The 18,839-nt window shown below is 42.3% G+C and overlaps 2 protein-coding genes across 2 annotated transcripts in view; one reads left to right on the plus strand and one right to left on the minus strand.

Annotated features, from left to right (window-relative positions):
* Positions 1–503: 503 nt before the first annotated feature.
* LOC110491342 (regulator of G protein signaling 9) lies at positions 504–16,086 on the minus strand. Its single transcript, XM_021564713.3, has 19 exons — positions 15,535–16,086; positions 13,876–13,972; positions 12,948–12,998; positions 12,696–12,802; positions 12,558–12,609; positions 11,447–11,505; positions 11,230–11,306; positions 11,030–11,111; positions 8,973–9,035; positions 8,403–8,432; positions 8,231–8,292; positions 7,955–8,068; positions 7,713–7,828; positions 7,347–7,434; positions 7,134–7,272; positions 6,895–6,977; positions 6,639–6,762; positions 1,918–2,324; positions 504–1,831 (listed from the first exon to the last, which is right to left on the minus strand). Exons 1-19 carry the CDS (start codon positions 15,598–15,600, stop codon positions 1,660–1,662), a joined length of 1,989 nt encoding a protein of 662 aa, XP_021420388.2. The 5' UTR covers positions 15,601–16,086; the 3' UTR covers positions 504–1,659.
* Positions 16,087–17,192: 1,106 nt separating this feature from the next.
* Positions 17,193–18,839, plus strand: part of LOC110491343 (guanine nucleotide-binding protein subunit alpha-13) — a 38,959-nt gene continuing 37,312 nt past the window's right edge. Inside the window, exon 1 of the mRNA XM_021564715.3 lies at positions 17,193–17,516. Coding sequence (XP_021420390.2) covers positions 17,234–17,516 — 283 coding nt within the window. The 5' untranslated portion in view covers positions 17,193–17,233. The remainder of the gene's footprint in view (positions 17,517–18,839) is intronic.

Raw genomic sequence — 18,839 nt, forward strand, 5'->3', positions numbered from 1 at the left:
CAGCTCATGAAACATGGGTCCAACACTTTACATGTTGTGTTTATATTTTTGTTCAGTGTTATTAGTGAAAATATTCCTACAGAAAACCATAGCCTTTATAGTTGTAGTATGTTAGCTTGTCTTCAACCATGAAACATGCAGAGAACTCCACCTAGTGGAGGTCGTGCATCCTCACCACTGCCCAGGAGACAGATACAGTATATAATGCCATACATTGTCAGTCAGTCTAGTTGCACACAGGGGCGCAACTTTAGTTTTAGAAGTGGGGGGGTCATAATTATTATACAGGCGGATAAACACTCCAAACAGCCTACCCAACCGCCCGAAGGCGTCCGTATGGTCCTAAAGCCTTGGTTTGTATCACATTCCAATGATAAAACTAGGGGGGGGCAAAAATGCTATTTCAGAATGTGTGTGTGGGGGGGGGGGCATGTCCCCTCTCCCGTCCCCAGTGAAAGTTACGACCCTGGTTAAACACATAGATGAATTTACTCCTCACCCTGTTACAGTCATGTTTAGTCATTTATTGAGGCACTTACACAATAAATCATACAATACTGTTCACATGTCACATTCTGGTCTCTGTAAACACATTAAAGGTAGAGGGTCAAATACATTCTGTTAGTTAACTCACTGCACTGTCCATTAGGAAAGACACTATGGAAAAACATCACTTAACCCCTAAAGATAAAGACAAAGGCTACCCAACAGGGGTCTGTATGAAACAGTGATTTAGGCAAGTCAGTAAACCTTGAGTCCGAGTCACTTGATAGTGTTATACGTTGTTGTTCAAACATTTTAAAGTTTAATTTCATTACAGTGTGGCACATTTGTAAGGCTATTAAATAGACAATACAGTTATCTAGAATGTATGTTGAATTATGCAGAAGAGAGAGATTGTCTGACAACAAAGTTACAACTGGTCGAGTCCAAGTCTGAGTCAACACTGGTCGAGTCCAAGTCTGAGTCAACACTGGTCGAGTCCAAGTCTGAGTCACCACTGGTCGAGTCCAAGTCTGAGTCAACACTGGTCGAGTCCAAGTCTGAGTCACCACCGGTCGAGTCCAAGTCTGAGTCACCACTGGTCGAGTCCAAGTCTGAGTCACCACTGGTCGAGTCCAAGTCGAGCCATGAAAATCGTGAATAGTGTTCGAGTCAAGTCCGAGTCACCAATGGTCGAGTCCGAGTCAAGTCCAAGTCCAAGTCCTAAGTCACCACTGGTCGAGTCAAGTCCGAGTCCTGGACTAGAGTACCACAAAGCTACATAAAACAGCAGAGAAGCCTCACGCAAAACTCTACAGAGCAGCAGCATGGTGGAGACACTGTAGACCTAACGTCAGAAAACTAAACAGAGTTTAACTCACTAGAATATATTTATAAATACGTACATTGCTGAGAGGTGTTGTGCAAACTCCCAGTAGACTCATATAATCAAGAGCTGGGTTGATGTCAGTGTGCAACGTTCAGCTAGCTTTGACTAGCTTCTGCTACTTCTGAATGTCCAGAGCATTGATGTATGAATTGAATGACCGTCACCTGGTAGGTGCGAGAGAGCGATCAGTTTGGTTAAATTAAGGATTACGGTAAGGATTCAGCTGTGTCCGTGTGTGTCCATCTCTGTGTGTGTTGTGCATTCGTGCGTGAATGTGTGTGTGTTTGTTACCCAGCCCCCTCATGAGGTGTCACACTCTCCCAGGGACAGATGATCTCCTTCACCTGCCCTCCTCCTCCTCCTCCCCTTCTCGACGCCCCCCCACTCTCCTCCTCATCCTCGGAGTCGATGGGGTAGATGCGACACTCTGGAGGGATGTCCACCTTGATCTGGAAAAAACTAAAGGAACGAGGAAAGAGGAATGAGGAGGGAATGAAGGGATGAGGATGCATAAAAGGTGTGTGAGCTTACTCTCTGTGACTCACTTGGCAATGCGTCTGGGCGGGGCTTGGCTGGGCTGCTCCGTGCTGATAGGCTGAACGCGGCTGCTGGTCCCGGCGGGGGCAGGACATTTGGGTGACAGGCTGGCGAATACCGTGGAGGAAGTACAGCCCCGCCTCAACAGACGGCCCAATGAGAGAGCCATACGGGAACGAGAAGAGACAGCTGTCCCCCAGCACTCAGGGCCCGCCTCTCCCCCCTCCAGCCCACCTCCTCTTCCTTCCTCCCACCTGCGTTCTGAGGCGGGGGTGCTGTCTATGGTTACGCTGATGGGTGAAGGGCAGGTGGGGGTGTGAGGGAGACGGAAGGGGAAAGGGGGTGAGGCAGGGGAGGAGGAGGGGGGGCCGGAGTAGACCGCGAGGTGGGGGACGGGTGCTGTAAAGCGACACAGCTGTAGGGGTTAAAGGTCAGAGGTCAGATATAGGGTCAGGGATGGGAAAGATCACTGAGAGGTCATACTAATACATCGCACACAGGGATGGAGTGGTAAAAATGATGAATAAACGCTGAACACTGGTAAACTGTAGATGAAGGGTAGCATGGATTGGTCTGGCCCTGTGACAGGAATGACTGAGTTATCTGTGAGTTCTGTTATGGCATTATGGACAGTGATGGGCACAGTGACTAGATGACACAGTGAAGATGACATGACAGACAGATATGGCTGGTAATTGATGCTTTATTGTATAGATGGTGCAGACATGTAGGTTACAGTAATGACATACAACATATGTGCCATTCCACAAATAGACTGCCTTTAGGGGACTGGCTTTTCTTCTTCATCATTTTATTCCACCAAATTTGAACATTCTATCATTAATAGCACACGTTCCAACTTCTCAATAAACGTGTTACATCTCAAGAGGTCAAATTAAGAAAGCATGGCTATAAAAGTGACTATTGACAGGGTTGACTGTACCAGGGTTGACTGTAACAGGGTTGACTGTAACAGGGTTGACGATAAATCAGCCATAACTCCCATTGTTACAGGGGGAATAGACGCTTGCTGTGTGCAACCGGGAGGAACAATCACAAAAAATAGGCTAGAAATGTTTAAAAGATATTCTATCTACAATATATATACAAAAGTATGTGGACACCCCTTCAAATTAGTGGATTTGGCTAATTCAGCCACACCTGTTGCCGACAGGTGTATAAAATCGAGCATGCCATGCAATCTCCATAGACAAAGATTGGCAGTAGAATAGCCTTACTGAAGAGCTCAGTGACTTTTAACGTGGCACCGTCATAGGATACCACCTTTCCAACAAGTCAGTTCATCAAATTTCTGCCCTGCTAGAGCTGCCCTGGTCAACTGTAAGTGCTGTTATTGTGAAGTGGAAATGTCTAGGAGCAACAACGGCTCAGCCGCGAAGTGGTAGGCCACACAAGCCCACAGAATGGGACCGCCGAGTACTGAAGCGCGTAAAAATCGTCTGTCCTCGGTTGCAACACTCACTACTGAGTTCTAAACTGCCTCTGGAAGCAACGTCAGCACAATAACTGTTCTTCAGGAGCTTCATGAAATGGGTTTCCATGGTCAAACAGTCGCACACAAGCCTAAGATCACCATGGAGTGATGAATCACGCTTCACCATCTGGCAGTCCGACGGACTAATCTGGGTTTGGCAGAGGCCAGAAGAACGCTTCCTGCCCGAATGCATAGTGCCAACTGTAAAGTTTGGTGGATGAGGAATAATGGTTAAGGCCCCTTAGTTCCAGTGAAGGGAAATCTTAACACTTACTGACTTTATTGTCCCAATGGAGAAATGTTGTTGCAGTGTCATGTACACGTTTAAAGTGGCGTTTAAATACAAAACTAAATTGGCAATGCAACTTTCATAACAGTTACATACCAATAAAACTTTTTTTTTTTTAAAGACTAGCCTGCTGGTCTTACTGAGTCGATAGGAACATTAGTCCAAGCTATTTAGGGGGGATATTACACCTGGCACAAATGATTGTCTAGTTCTGGTTTTCCTGCTGACGGGTGCCCTATACCTGCGCCCAGAGGGGAGTAGTTCAAAGTCCAGGTACAGGGGGTGGCTTGGGTCTAATTGAAAACATCAAAGAACGCCACCCAAACGCACACCACACCAAACGTCACACACACTGCAGGATGCAACAGAGCTGCGTCCCCTGTCATCATAACACCACAGCATACAATGACATTCTAGAGAATTCTGTGGTTCCAACTTTGTGGCAACAGTTTGGGGCCCTTTCCTGTTTCAGCATGACAATGCCCCCGTGCACAGAGCCGAGGTCCATACAGAAATGGTTTGTCGAGATCGGCGTGGAAGAACTTGACTGGCCTGCACCGAGCCCTGACTTCAACCCACAGCAATGTTCCAACATCTAGTGGAAAGCCTTCCCAGAAGAGTGGAGGCTGTTATAGCAGCAACGGGGGGGACCAACTCCATATTAATGGCCATGACTTTGGAATGAAATGTTCAACGAGGTGTCCACATACTTTTTGTCATGTAGTGTATCTATGGGTAACAGGGTTGATGTTCTCAGTTTTCCACCACAAAACACCAGAAAATGGCCAGAAAAAGTAGAGCCATCTCAACTGCTATTAAATGTTCAATGTTTCTTCAAAAAGGGAATAGTGTTAACATATTAACACAAGAGTTGAGTTCACGTTACAGGGTCAACCCTGTGGGACAAATTAAGAGTTTATTTCCAAAATGCTATATATATATATATATATATATATCCATAACAGAAATGTTGGTAAATTAGCTTTTATTGTTTGAAGAACTTATGAATGAGATTAGTGGAAAAACACACCATCTAATCATGGCATGGGGTTGTTCAATGACAGACATGTCTTTTTTTTTAAATAATCTGTCACTTGATGGTTTCATTTCAGAGACAAATAATCATGTTTTTTGCTAAACGCTATATATCCGCCTCACTCTCAGAGAAATCAGTAGTACTGCTAGGTTTTACACAGTAATAATATATATCCGCCTCACTCTCAGAGAAATCAGTAGTACTGCTAGGTTTTACACAGTAATAATATATATCCGCCTCACTCTCAGATAAATCAGTAGTACTGCTAGGTTTTACACAGTAATAATATATATCCGCCTCACTCTCAGAGAAATCAGTAGTACTGCTAGGTTTTACACAGTAATAATATATATCCGCCTCACTCTCAGATAAATCAGTAGTACTGCTAGGTTTTACACAGTAATAATATATATCCGCCTCACTCTCAGAGAAATCAGTAGTACTGCTAGGTTTTACACAGTAATAATATATATCCTCCTCACTCTCAGATAAATCAGTAGTACTGCTAGGTTTTTACACAGTAATAATATTTATCCTCTTGACTCTCAGAGAAATCAGTAGTACTGCTAGGTTTTACACAGTAATAATATATATCCTCCTCACTCTCAGATAAATCAGTAGTACTGCTAGGTTTTACACAGTAATAATATATATCCTCCTCACTCTCAGATAAATCAGTAGTACTGCTAGGTTTTACACAGTAATAATATATATCCTCCTCACTCTCAGATAAATCAGTAGTACTGCTAGGTTTTACACAGTAATAATATATATCCGCCTCACTCTCAGAGAAATCAGTAGTACTGCTAGGTTTTACACAGTCAAATGAAAAAAAAAAAAGAATTCAATGTAGTAATATGAGATCTGTATGTAAAACATTTGACATTTTAGTTATTTAGCAGATGCTCTTATTCAGAGCGATTGACAGTTAGTCAGTTTATCTTAAGATATCTAGGTGAGAGAACCACCTATCACAGTCAAATACAGAATACGAACATTTCATTCTATCTGAATAATGGATTTATACCGTATGGCAAAACTTCTTTAAAAAAAAAAATCTATTAATTAAACAACTTAGAACAGTAATATTGTACACACAGGAGGGCTCCCATAAGCAACCATTTCTGATTAAACAAAAACGCAAATTGTGAAAAATTGGTGGGTATAGCATTTTGGAAATAAGCCCTTCAAATGTAAATGAAATGAATCACATTAAATAAGATCTTTCCCTAAGCAACAAAAGAACTAGGACTGACGGTGAAAACTTTGGGAAAATCTTCCTAGAAGTTGGACAAACATGATTTGCGACATGCCAAAATGGGAATTTTCAGTTAAAACACAATTTATTTGAATGAGAAAACACTGCTATTGGCATTGTTTACCGGGGTTTATGTACACGCAATGCCTGAGGGACATAAAAGGCACTCTATTGGTGGAACAACACAGAAATGTCCCTATAGGTGGAACATGAAGCTGAATGACATTGAAAGAGAGGTGAGAGACGCAGGTACCGGTGAGACGCAGGTGAACATACCATCAAGACTAAAACACTATCACCTGAGACATTTACTATGATTTTCTACAATAATGTGAACAGAATACACTTAAAAACTTTACATGTAACGGTCTGTGGACAGTCAGACTACAGTTCTTCTAGTATACAGTTCATAGAAATTCTAAATTGCACATTTTAATTTCAAATCTTCACAAATCGTCAGCGCTGCTGTCCTCCAAACTATTTTTAAAGATAGCAACAGCATTGATTCATTTTCATTGGGTGTGTAGCCTATGTGTGTGTAGTTGTGCTTCTAGAAGTGTGTGTATTTATGTCAGTGCATGTGAGTATGTCTGTGGTCTATTTTTTGGGTGGGGGCACCTCCTTGCCCTTGTTGCTGAGTTTACTCATGACCTGTGTGATGTCCACAGGGCCACTGGTGGCCATCCTGGCTCTCTCCTCCTTCTCCTGCTGGCGGACGATGATGGGACTGATGCTGGGACGACGCTTCCTCGCATTGGCCTCCAACTGGGACACACTGGAGAAGGGAGGTGGTGGAGAAAGAGTTATTACTGTCCTTACAATTACAAAGTCTTTCCATCTCTGCATTGAGGGAGATGGGCACGACAGTCCAGACAATATGTCAACTGTACTGACACACAGCACTGACCTGAACCTGTGTTGATCAGGACCGATGGCCCTCTTCTGAGTGTCCTTAAACACTGGAGACTTCAGGTACCGCCCATAAGAGTCCTACAAAAACACACTTAGATACCTCCTGTATGTGTATTGACAGTTTTACTCCAAAATAAGTTAGTCAGGAATGTTACATCATGGCGGCCATTTTGTGTTTGATTTCTCCAGTTACAGCAGGCAGAGGGCCAGTAGTATTAATGTGGTGAAACTGACCTTCTTCATCAGCATGAAGATGTGTGTCTGAGCTGCATCCAGTACGTATCTGTGAGGGTGTTTCAACCCTTTAACTGTCACCTCCATGGTCTTCCCGTCAATGTTGATCCACCGGGGGGCGCCACGCGCCAAGAAAGTCCTGACCAGAGACATGGTGAGTGAGAGTGTGTGAGTGAGTGTGTAAGTGAGTGAGACTGTGTATGTATGTCTTACTTGTAGACCTGCTGGGCCTTCTCGTTCATGGTAGCAGCCGTTCCCCACTTCAGATCCTCACATGCCTCCCAGAATGCCAGGTTCTCACCTGTCAATCAATCAGTCAACCAATCAAACTTGACTTTTATAATATCAACCCCTAATAGAACAAGTAGATGCACCTTCAGAAGACCCAGATGGTTGGGTGTCAAAGGGACTGGTACGTGACTGCCTAGAATTCACTATTACGTGTTTATATAATATTTATTTAATCGGGTTAGTCTCGTTGAGATGAAAATCTATTTTTTAAAAGAGAGACCTGGACCAACATATAATACCATTGTTGTAATGTTTTCCCAATGTGGTCATAACGTTGTATCGACATACCGCTGAACTCCTTCTTGAGGAAGAGTCTGAAGTCATCCCTGCCTCGAGGGTCAGAGAGCAGCTCCCCGAAACTGAACGTCCACCTTTCCACACGCATCTTAGTAGGAATATCCACACTGACAGACACACACACACACACACATGAATGTCCACGTATTTATAGTGTATAAGTTAAAATGATACATTCTATAACAACAGGTAGGACAGAAATAGTAAGTTGAACAGTTGGGGATCAGACTCACTTGGCCATGTTGAGCAACCAGTAGGTGACATCATCGGTGACCCAGGGGTTGCTAGGGAGACAGGGGGCTAGGAAAGGGTCGTGCTTATTACAGGTGACGGAGTATTTCACCAGACTGGAGAAGAGAGAGAACACACACACACAAACAACTACAACCATGTTGGAGAGAATGGAGAATGATGCTTTTTAGCACCTTGTCATACAAATGTTTTCACCATTTGAGTTCAGCTTTTAACCATGGGTGTGTCAAATGTGATGAAATGTAAACTAGACGTACGCTCCGATAGAGACAGACGACTTGACCCTCGGCCTCATGATGGACTGCTGGGTAAAAATCATCTACAGGAAACAGGAAAAAGGAATTGGTCATCAACACAGACAAAAGGAAGGAGGAACTGGTCATATGTAAATGGGCTAATTATGTTAGGATATAAAATGTGGTTACTAACAATTCTTCTGAAGAAGTCTGAAGTTTCTTTCTGGAAAATAAAACAATGATTTGGTTATATCAAAGCAGAATGGCCAGCTACGGTCAACTTTGTTCCGTTAGACATAAAGTAATAATGTGGTATTTATCACTACACTTAATGGTTTGTGTGTGTGTGTGTATGTGTGTGCAGACGGAAGTCCTCTTCAAAGTTGAAACCATAAAAGAGAAGAGAACCTGCAGAGTGAAAAGAGAAGGAGGATATCCTGTCAATGCAATCAAATAGAAATCCAATGAAGGGTGCAATATGCAATAACTTCAGTTGAAGTATGAGATTGGATTTAGCTAACAGAGTCTACAGGTGTGGTGTGATTGCTTGACAGAGAGTCCAGATGTAATGTGGGGGCAAGTAGAAGGGTGTGTACCTGTATCTAATGTCACATTACCACAGTTGAAATCCTCTTATCAAATATAAGCAGCTTGAATAGAGCCGTGCTAGGTCACAATGACAAACCTGTAGTTACAATACACCCTCAGCATAAGCAGGCTAATCTACACACACACACACACACACACACGACTGACCTGTTACCTCCTCTGCGTTGGGGTCTACCATGCGTTCTAGTCCGTAGTCCATGGCACTGACGGTCCCTGGCTACAGACAGACAGACAGACAGACAGACAGACAGACAGACAGACAGACAGACAGACAGACAGCCAGCCAGCCAGCCAGCCAGCCAGCCAGACAGCCAGCCAGCCAGACAGACAGACAAAAAAAGTGTCATGTGCACGGTATGATAATATGATTTGAGAGCATGGTGTGTTGTTCTGATGATTGGTATAAGACTGAGAAATTAGCTAGGCCCCCTACCCCTCTGCCCCTAATGAGAATATCCAGCATGCATCATTCTCTACCCATGATTCCTCATTAGCAGTCTGTCTGTCTAGACAGAGGTAAAGGCCAAAACTCCTACCTGCAGAGACACACATCATCTCACCCAAAGATATATTCACCTGTCAGCAGAATAGTGTCTGATAATAGATCTGATCATATTTACTGTCTGATAAATTCAGTTTGAAGACAGGATTAACCATTTACTGCCGTGGGCTTAATCAGGGTCACACAATGTTTCTTGGTAGTCTTAAACAAATCTACTTTGAAACAAAAGTATACACCTCACACACATAGTTATGGGTTTAAAGAAAGAACACACCTGTGCCATGTCAGATAGAGTTGAAATGTATTACATTTTGAGTTTGCATCCCAATACTACACTATATATACACATCACAGAAGACTGAAACATAACAAAACCGTTAGAAACATAGAAACACTGGATTTTTTTATTTTTAAATAATGTTAATTAATTATGAAATTATGAAAACTATTAACATTCCACCCATGAAGACACTAGGTCATTTGATTGCAGGAAAAGGCTCCCATACAACAGTTTACTGGGTCTCTCATTGGCATCAGAGTATGATATAGATACAGTGACCATTTTTTTTTAACATGACTTAAAAAACATAAGCCTGTGCAAAATTAACCAATTAAAAACAGTTCTGTAGCGATGAGGTTTGTACAGTAAGCTATAGGCCCAATACATTAATACTGCATATTGGCTACGCTTGAATTGCCCTTCCATTGTTCTTCTCAGACCATTTTGAAATTATATTTTAAACTTTTAGGTATATGAAAGGAGAAAGGGGATACCTAGTAATTTGCACAACTGAATGCATTCAACCAATAGATCATTTGTTGCATTACTTGTGAGGCAAAGCTGACTGAGCATAATAATTAGCTGCATCTGATGGTCAGTCTGAGGGGAGGGAGCAGTGGTGAGGCGACCTCTCACCCGACTCCCCGTCCCACCTCTCTCCCTCCCTCCGCTGAGAACGGGGGACACAGTCTTCCAGCTGATAGTGAAACTTAAGTCGCACTGCATTATTTCTGCACCAATTCATGTTGTTACTCCTATGACCAGAGAAAGGTCCATCTTCCCACGATATAAAAAGAAAAGACACAAGCCGCTAATAATGACAATGCAAGCTTATCGGAACACTTTGCTACACTCATTCATCACAGTGCTGGTTGTAGCGTGAGTGGAAGTAGGGAGAACGCACATTTTATGGCTTAAAAGTGTTTAACAAAGTGTTGACAGTGCTCAATAATAACTTCATGTGAGATTTCAAAACTTTTAAAAGCATGATTAGAGAGAGACTGAATGAATACGGCATAAAGCTGCTGTTTTTATGAGTAAGTTCCTGTTTAAGTTCTTATTCATTCAGTCTCACATGATCAACTTTGCTGTGCATTCAAAGTTTATTTTTACAGTCTATGGAGCGAGGAAACTGTGCAGACACGGTGATCTGAGCTATCTCACTGGTCAGCGATAGGTCTATAAGTGCACTTGATTTATTCTCGGGGCCTGCCAGGTAGGCAGAGTTCTACCTTCAGACACATGCGTTAGGGCTGCTGAATCAAATGCACCTATCGCCAACAGTGCTAGCGCTGCTGAATCAAGTGGGCTGCTGAATCAAGCACACCTATTGCCAATCAAAATAAATGCAAGGCTTTATCGTTGGGTTTTTTACAGAAATGTTTGGTGATCGACTAGGAATGCCTTGGAGTGTGTGTGTGTGTCTCACCGGAGGTCTGTGTACAACCCAGTAGGCTCTCTCCTGGCAGTCAAATACCGCACGATCAGGCTTCTTCCTCTCCTTCCCCGCCCTACACACACACACACACACACACCTGTGAGTTAGAGGCCTGATAAACAATCTATGTTCCCATGTAAACAGTCTGTGGATGAATGGATGTTAGTGTAGTCTGTTTCTGCCAGACTAACCTGTACTGTTCTTTAGCCTGCATCACAATGAAGTCCCATTTATGGTTCATCCACTTGTGAAGGCCGTTATACTGCTCCTGAAGAGAAAACACAGATGTGTGTTACCACTTAGACAGATGTGGGCCTGTGTGTGTGTGTGTGTGTGTGTGTGTGTGTGTGTGTGTGTGTGTGTGTGTGTGTGTGTGTGTGTGTGTGTGTGTGTATATATGTCTCTCACCTGTTCATGCATCTCTAGAACTCCTTTCTTACGGATGTTTCTCTTGGCCAGGTAGATTGCTGAAAAATAAACATGATTTTATTCGGGTTTTTTTTATAACTTAAACTTATTCATGTGTTGCACGTTGCGCCACAATATTGTTTTGAATGTTCCTTTTAGGACTGAGCATTCTACTCGATGCATCGTCATTGAGCGCTGATAAAGATTTATTCCAAAGTGCAGTACTTTGGCTTGAAAACACTATGGCATTTCTAAAGAAGGTGAATAATTCGTAGGAAAACCTTTTGTCATCATTTCGATGTCGCCAGATTGACTTTAGTTGCAGTATAACGTTAGCTAGGTAGCTAAGATTGAGGGGAGACTTCCAGATTTTAGCTAGCTAACGTTAGCAATGCTAGACATTTTTTATTAACTTTGCTAGCTAATGACAATATTGCCATCTGTCTAAAGTAAATTCGACAACATGATGATTGTTTCCTACTAAGTATGTGCCTACTTCACCAACGTCATCGTATTCTCAAGCCCCTATAGTGTAATTTGGACTAAACAGTCATTAGCCCTGGTTTAGAGTCATTAGCTCCCGTTCTACTTTTGAGCATCAATATGGCTGCTCCATCTGTAGAACATTGATTAAAAATAGCAATGACGCGACCGGGTGATGGAGGTGCAACACACACAAATGTCCACAATGTAAGTGACCTAACAATAAAGAAAGCTTTATAGCTGCAATCTGTCACTTTTTGGGCGATCTGACCAAATTCACATAGAAATGTTAGTTATAGATCTGTAATTCTCATTGAAAAAAAGTATAAGAAGCGGTAGATCTGTTCTATGTGTGCTACTTCTATGCTTCAAATGTAGTTTTTTGCATATTTTTTTTGGAGTTTTGTACACCAGCTTCAAACAGCGGAAAATACAATCTTCTTTGTTATGGGAAATATATTTCACCGCGGTTTAGATGATACAAAATGACTCTCTACACTATACTTAATGGTTTTGTCACATAAACTGAAATTAGGCAAAGTATTAGAATTTTATCAACCAGGAAATTTCGGGGAGGTTTCTGCAAATTGCACCTTTAACTATGTTTGTCTCGTTGTGTGTATCTCACCATAGTCTGTGTCCTCTACAGGCCACTGCTGGGCCGGCCAAAAGTATGGTGTCTAAGAGAAGACAAAAAGCACAGAGGTTTGGCATAGAGTTAGGCGTATGGGGTTGGTTAAGGTTTATAAGGTGTTGTCGTGGCTACCTGAAAGCGGTAGAGGGCTGTGTCTGGTTTGATGACTAGTCGTTTATGATCCTGGAGGGGATAGATGTACCCAAACGCCACCAACATGGTGCCCAGAGCCCACGCTTCTACACAGAGAGAGAGAGAGAGACGGAGGGGGGGAGAAGGAGTGAGAGACAGAGAGAGAGAGGGGTAGAGAGGGAGAATATGAGAGAGAAAGAGAACCGTAATTCAAGAACGTTCTGTGCATGTCTGAGAAGAAAGCTCTCTTACCTTCTGCCTCTATAGTGTAACGGTTGGCTAGCCATGTCACGACATCCTCACCTGGAAAAGGTTGCAACAAACATCACAACTACTATAGAGATATGACATCACATGTATGATATCAGATGGACACTTTCATTGATGGTACTCTGTAATATAAAGAGGGTGTGGAAAGTAGAGGAGAGAGAGAGCGAGAGAGAAAGGGAGAGGAGGATATTAGAGCGACAGAGAGATAGACACAGAAATAGAGAGAGAGAGAGAGAGAAAAAAAAAAGGGGAGAGTAGAAAGAGAGACTCTGCCCACAGGACATCACATGTGGAGTCTGTAAATGCCAGAGGCCTCCCTCTGAGAGAAACTACTGCTGAGACAGTCAATATACTGAGAGGGGAGGATGAGACGGGGGGGAGCTTCTATTTTGCAAACCAAATGTCCCTAAGGAATTCTGGGTGTTCTATTCTATTCCAGTCTGTTCTGTTCTATTATTTACCAATAATAGAATACCAGAAATGGACCAGGCTGAAGTGGCGTCATTAAAACTCAAGAGTATAGGTTCTTCATCAATCTCTCTCTCTCTCTCTTCTTTCTTCTCTTGCCCTCCTTCACACTATTCTCTCTCCTTCATCACCTCTCTCTCCATCTTTCACTCTCTCATTGTCTCTCCCTCCATCATCTCTCTCCCCATCCTTCTCTCTCTCTAGCCTTCATTCTCTCATTCTCTCTCCCTCCATCATCTCTTTTGCCTTCATTCTCTCCCTCCTACACTCTCTCCCTCCCTCTGTTTCCACTCTCTCTCCCTCTCAGTAAGAGGTTGTCATGGAGATAGAATATTGAGCTCAAGACATGGAAAAAAATAGGAGTTACCTAACCTATGGCAACCACTATCAATCCACTGAGTGTGTTTTCTGTGTGCTTCTTTGTGTGTGTGTGTGTGCTTACCTGTGATAGCGTGCGGTATAGTAGTGATAACCAGTTTCTGGGGTTGTGACTTGACTCCAGTCTTTGGATCCTGCATCTCCAGCATCACAGCCTCCACCTGGAAGACAACAGGAACACAGGTTGTAAAGACAACAGATCACTAACGGCATACACCACTACAGAGGCAGGTCACAGAGACAACGGGTTGTCAAAATAATAGGTTACCATGACAGTAAGACAGACAGTCAACAGGTTACTATGACGAGACAGGTCAGAGCCATATAATTGTATAATTCTATTACTTTTAAGTAGTACTATTACTATTAAATAATAGGACGTCTGTGCTTTGTAGTTATGAGACAGGTTATTGGGAGACTGTGAGGAAGGAGACAGGGAACACAAACAAGCATATACACGCTATGTGGAGGAAGGACTCTGTTCCTCTTAATGTTTGGAAAACCAGTGTGTTTCAGCAAGTAGGGTTCTGTCTGTCTGCCTGCCTGTTTTGAACCCGGCTACCAGTGTGTCTCAGTCAGTCTTGCAGTGTAGAGCTATATCCCAGTCTGTTCTAAACCAGCCTGCTCTGGCCTGTCTCTGACTGATATGAAGGGGCTCTCTGACAGACCAGTGTCTGTCTGAGGCTTTGATGTCATGTGACAGTAACATCATCCAGTTAGGTTCAGCCAAACACAGCGGACTCTCAGCACCCTCTGGACACCAACTGTCTCTGGGCCAAACAGAGCTTGTAAATAGGCTAAACATCATAGTCTTGAGTTACACAGAGAACCCCGTTTTAGTACCCTGTTGGTAACAAAAGCAGGTACAACAAGCACAGTCCCAGCTAGAAAAGCACTAGGATCTGTCCTCTCCATACTGCTACTGTCTGGATTAACTGGTTGATGGTGGTGCTGTTAATACTAATCAGACTAATGCTGACCACGCTCACTGACCGCATCAAGCAATACAATGCTAAAGAGAACACCGTGTCAATCAAAGTCAAAATAAAGATACCAGTAAGTGAAAGGCTGTTCACCAAAGTAATTTGTTTTAACACATTGAGAATAGGTGGTCTCGCTCTCGTTTGACTACGTAGCTTTCGAGATCTTGCAGTCTTAGCACCTGCGAAACAACTAAACATGACCGTCATAATTCCCAGGCTTTCCTGTGAATTATGTTTTCTGATAACTGAGTTTTCAAATTGGCCATTGTAAGAGAAAATGGCATGTTAGGAAACCACATGTAGATGTATTATTATCATATAGGTGCATTGGGTTGACAGACATTGATCGAATAATCCCAGAAAAACAGAACTGCCCACCAACGTCTATTTTTTTTAAAATGACATTTAGTGAAATTGTCGACTAACGTGAATTGAACGTGAAATCAACAGAAAACGTTCCCATGCCATTGGATTTAGGTTCAAAGTTGGATAAAAAATAATGCGCAATTCCACTACGTTTAAGACTTTTTTGCGAATCCAATTAGTTTTCAACGTTGATGAACGTTATGACATGTTGGGGGTTGAAATTAAGTGGAAACAACGTTGATTCAACCAGTCTTTGCCCAGGGTATGAAGTACGAACAGACGATTTTATTTTAAGAACTAAATATAGCAAGACAGCCTAGATGTCTGCGGTGTGTAGCTTAACCGTATCATAATTTCTGATAAAGCTAACCTACCTTTTTGAGACATGCCATCCTCGGTCGGAACCTCTGTCCATGATCCCGTACATTTCTGATGGTCATGTTGTTTGCTTTCCTCCTCTCTTATTCGCTATGATAACGCCAATACTGAATTAATTTAGCCTAATATTTCTCCAGCCAAAGCGAAGATGCTGGATGCGAGTGAATAAGCAAGCAGTTTATCAATACAATGACCAGCAGCAAGCATCCATAGGGATGGAGAGGGATTGCGTATCAGCCAATCAGGGCACTGTTCTATATTACCGCCAGTGATTTTACCTGCCTGTCACTGCCTGGGTTTCCACTAGCTTCTATAGCTACAAAGTCAGATTCCACAGCCACGAAGTCAGATTCCACAGCCACAAAGTCAAAATTGGCCACATTGGGGGAATTTGTTGTAATTTGTTAACAGTGTGGTCAAGGTTATGTTTAAAATGCAATTTTAAGAAGATACATCGTAGAAATGTGCGAGGTTTATGACTTTGTGGCTATAAAAGCTAGTGATGACCCACAGACTGCGTTATAACAGTTACCGGTCTGCGTTTACGCAACAGTGACCGCCAGGTGATGACATTGGGTTATAAATCTCAGTCTACATGCTTCATGATTAAAATATGATTGTAATTTGGCAGTGTTGAATTGTTCTGTTAAATGTTAAATGAAGCATTTAATGTGATGTGAATAATAAGGTATTTCAATGCTATAATTTTAGGCACAACTATTTTCTTTCATTTGGTCAACTTTGGTAAAACATTTGGTTTAATTGAGGATTTAAAAACGTTTTATCAGGTGCAAAACTGCATGTTTTATTGAAAATACAAAATCACATGGTTAAGTGATGATATAAGGTATTAATTTAGCATAGCAAGAAAGGCATTATATACAATATTTGTTTACTGTATACTACAGTGGAGGCTGCTGAGGGCTGGACGGCTCACAATAATGGCTGGAATGGAGTGAATGGAATGGCATCAAACTATGTGTTTGATGTATTTGATACTATTCTAATTATTCCGCTCCAGCCATTACCACGAGCCCATCCTCCCAATTAAGGTGCCACCAACCTCCTGTGGTATATTTAAGCAATAAGGCACCTCAGGGGTTTGTGGTATATGGCTAATATACCACAGCTAAGGGTTGTATCCCCCCCCATGCAAAACACAACGCGGAGTGCCTGGATACAGCCCTTAGCCGTGGTATATTGGCCATATACCACAAACCCCCGAGGTGCCTTATTGTGAATATAAACTGGTTACCAACATAATTAGAGCAGTAAAAATACATGTTGTCATACCCGTGGTATATGGTCTGATATACCACACCTGTCAACCAATCAGCATTTAGGGCTCGAACCACCCAGTTTATAATATATTGTCAAAGCACACTTCCTGGTTGTAGAAGAGAGATGGGCTTGGCCCTCTATGTGTGTTTATTTGTATCTCCATTAGCTTTTTCAGAAGCAGCAGCTACTCTTCCTGGGGTCCACAAAAAAACATGACAAGATAAAAACACTCATACACTGATAGTCACACAAATAATGTGCGTTTGTGTGTGAACGAGCTGCCTAGCGAAAGAGGTGTGTCACATGTAGTACACAGAACTGGAATCATTATATTTCTACAGTGTAGTCGCGTTTCCGCGCGCCTCACATGAACGAGCAAGCTCTCTCCCGTGTATCGATGAAGCTGGTTGAAACATGGCGGACTTCCTGCCGACCCGATCCGTGCTAAACCAGTGCTTCCCAGTTTGCCTGCTTTCCAGCACCGAGGTTGAACAGCTGAGGAAATCTAAGGAGATTGACAAAAGTCTTTCCCGAGACAAAACGTACGCGGAACGACTAGTAAAGATACTTTTACTGGGCGCGGGCGAGAGCGGCAAATCCACTTTCCTCAAACAGATGAGGATCATCCACGGGCAGGACTTCGACCAGCAAGATCGTGAAGAGTTCCGGGCAACAATTTACAGCAATGTTATCAAAGGTAATTAGGGAGAACGTCTACGGGACTAAAAAGCTACGAGTTAACATTCTGGACTCTTCTTTCGAGCCCTAGTGAAAGTTGAGTGTTAAAAAAAACCTTTTGGGCGAAGTTTACATTCTGTGGATGCGTGGAGCTGCTCGATGAAATTAGCAGCTAAATTAGTTAGCTAGGGATTTAACGTTAGCTTCAGAACTACAATTAAACATTCAGTTTAAACATTCAGTTTAGTTTAGTGTTGTTTATGACTAACGTTGTCGGCTAGTATGAGAGTGTCTCAGCTTTTAATGTAAAAGGGCCATTTTTATGTTATAACTAGTTAAATCCGATGCACACAGTGATGCAAAAAGGTCATTAGGGTGCCTCTTTTAAAAAGTGTTAAGCTACTTCCTGCTGTCAACTCTTCAGTGGCGAAGCTGCATAAAGATGTCTGAATTCGGATGACATCATTGTTTTACCACTGTACTCCACTATGTGTCGGTATTCACGTCATAAGAAGAATTTCCCCTCGACCACGCCCACAAATTGGGGAAAACAGACGGTATTCCACATTGACCCCCCATTGTAAAACATAAATAAAAAGCCTACTTAGTCATCCATATTTAATTCTACAGAAATAACAAAATATGCCGAAAAGCTGCCAAATTCCCAATGTCAAATTCCCAACCTATGGTTCGGAATGCTCCCACATAGGGAAATACAGCCTTCGAGAAGAGCCATGTGGCTTTAAGCGTCAACAGACGCTGACTGAGACACAATATTTTGCAGTCCCTCTAGGATTTCGTGATTTAAAAAAACATGTATTTATGTGGCCAAAAATGGTTGATTTTTGCAGCAGCATTTCTGAAATTCTGCCCTACATTTTGCAATGTTTTTTTTCACGTTCATTTCATATAAAGTCATTTGTGCTCAGTTTTAGGAGGATTTTAAGCAGAATACATAACACAAAAACAATTAACTTTTGAAGTGCTCAATTTTGTTTATTTTCCTGAACAGCAATTTTTCTAAACAAAAAATGTGTGGAAACTAGCTCATTTCCAACATATAGATTTTTTTAATGCATGCCCCCTTAATCTGTAAATAGTATAAAAGATTAAACTAGGACAAAATAAACACCTGGGGTCCAATCTGCATTTAAGACATTATCTCAAGTTCATCTTCCATGAAAACAATTGGAGACAAATGTATCTTTTCGGCTGTTTCTTTTTTTGAACAAACGCAGCTCTTTTTCTGAACATAAGAGGTGGGGGGTGACCGAGGGCCTAGCTCATCTAGGCCTATATCTCAATGTAATCCTCCATTTCATCCTCTCTATCCTCCTCCATA

The sequence above is a fragment of the Oncorhynchus mykiss genome, chromosome 16 (assembly GCF_057628025.1).
Source record: "Oncorhynchus mykiss isolate SJ-2025 chromosome 16, ASM5762802v1, whole genome shotgun sequence".
NCBI lineage: Eukaryota > Metazoa > Chordata > Actinopteri > Salmoniformes > Salmonidae > Oncorhynchus > Oncorhynchus mykiss.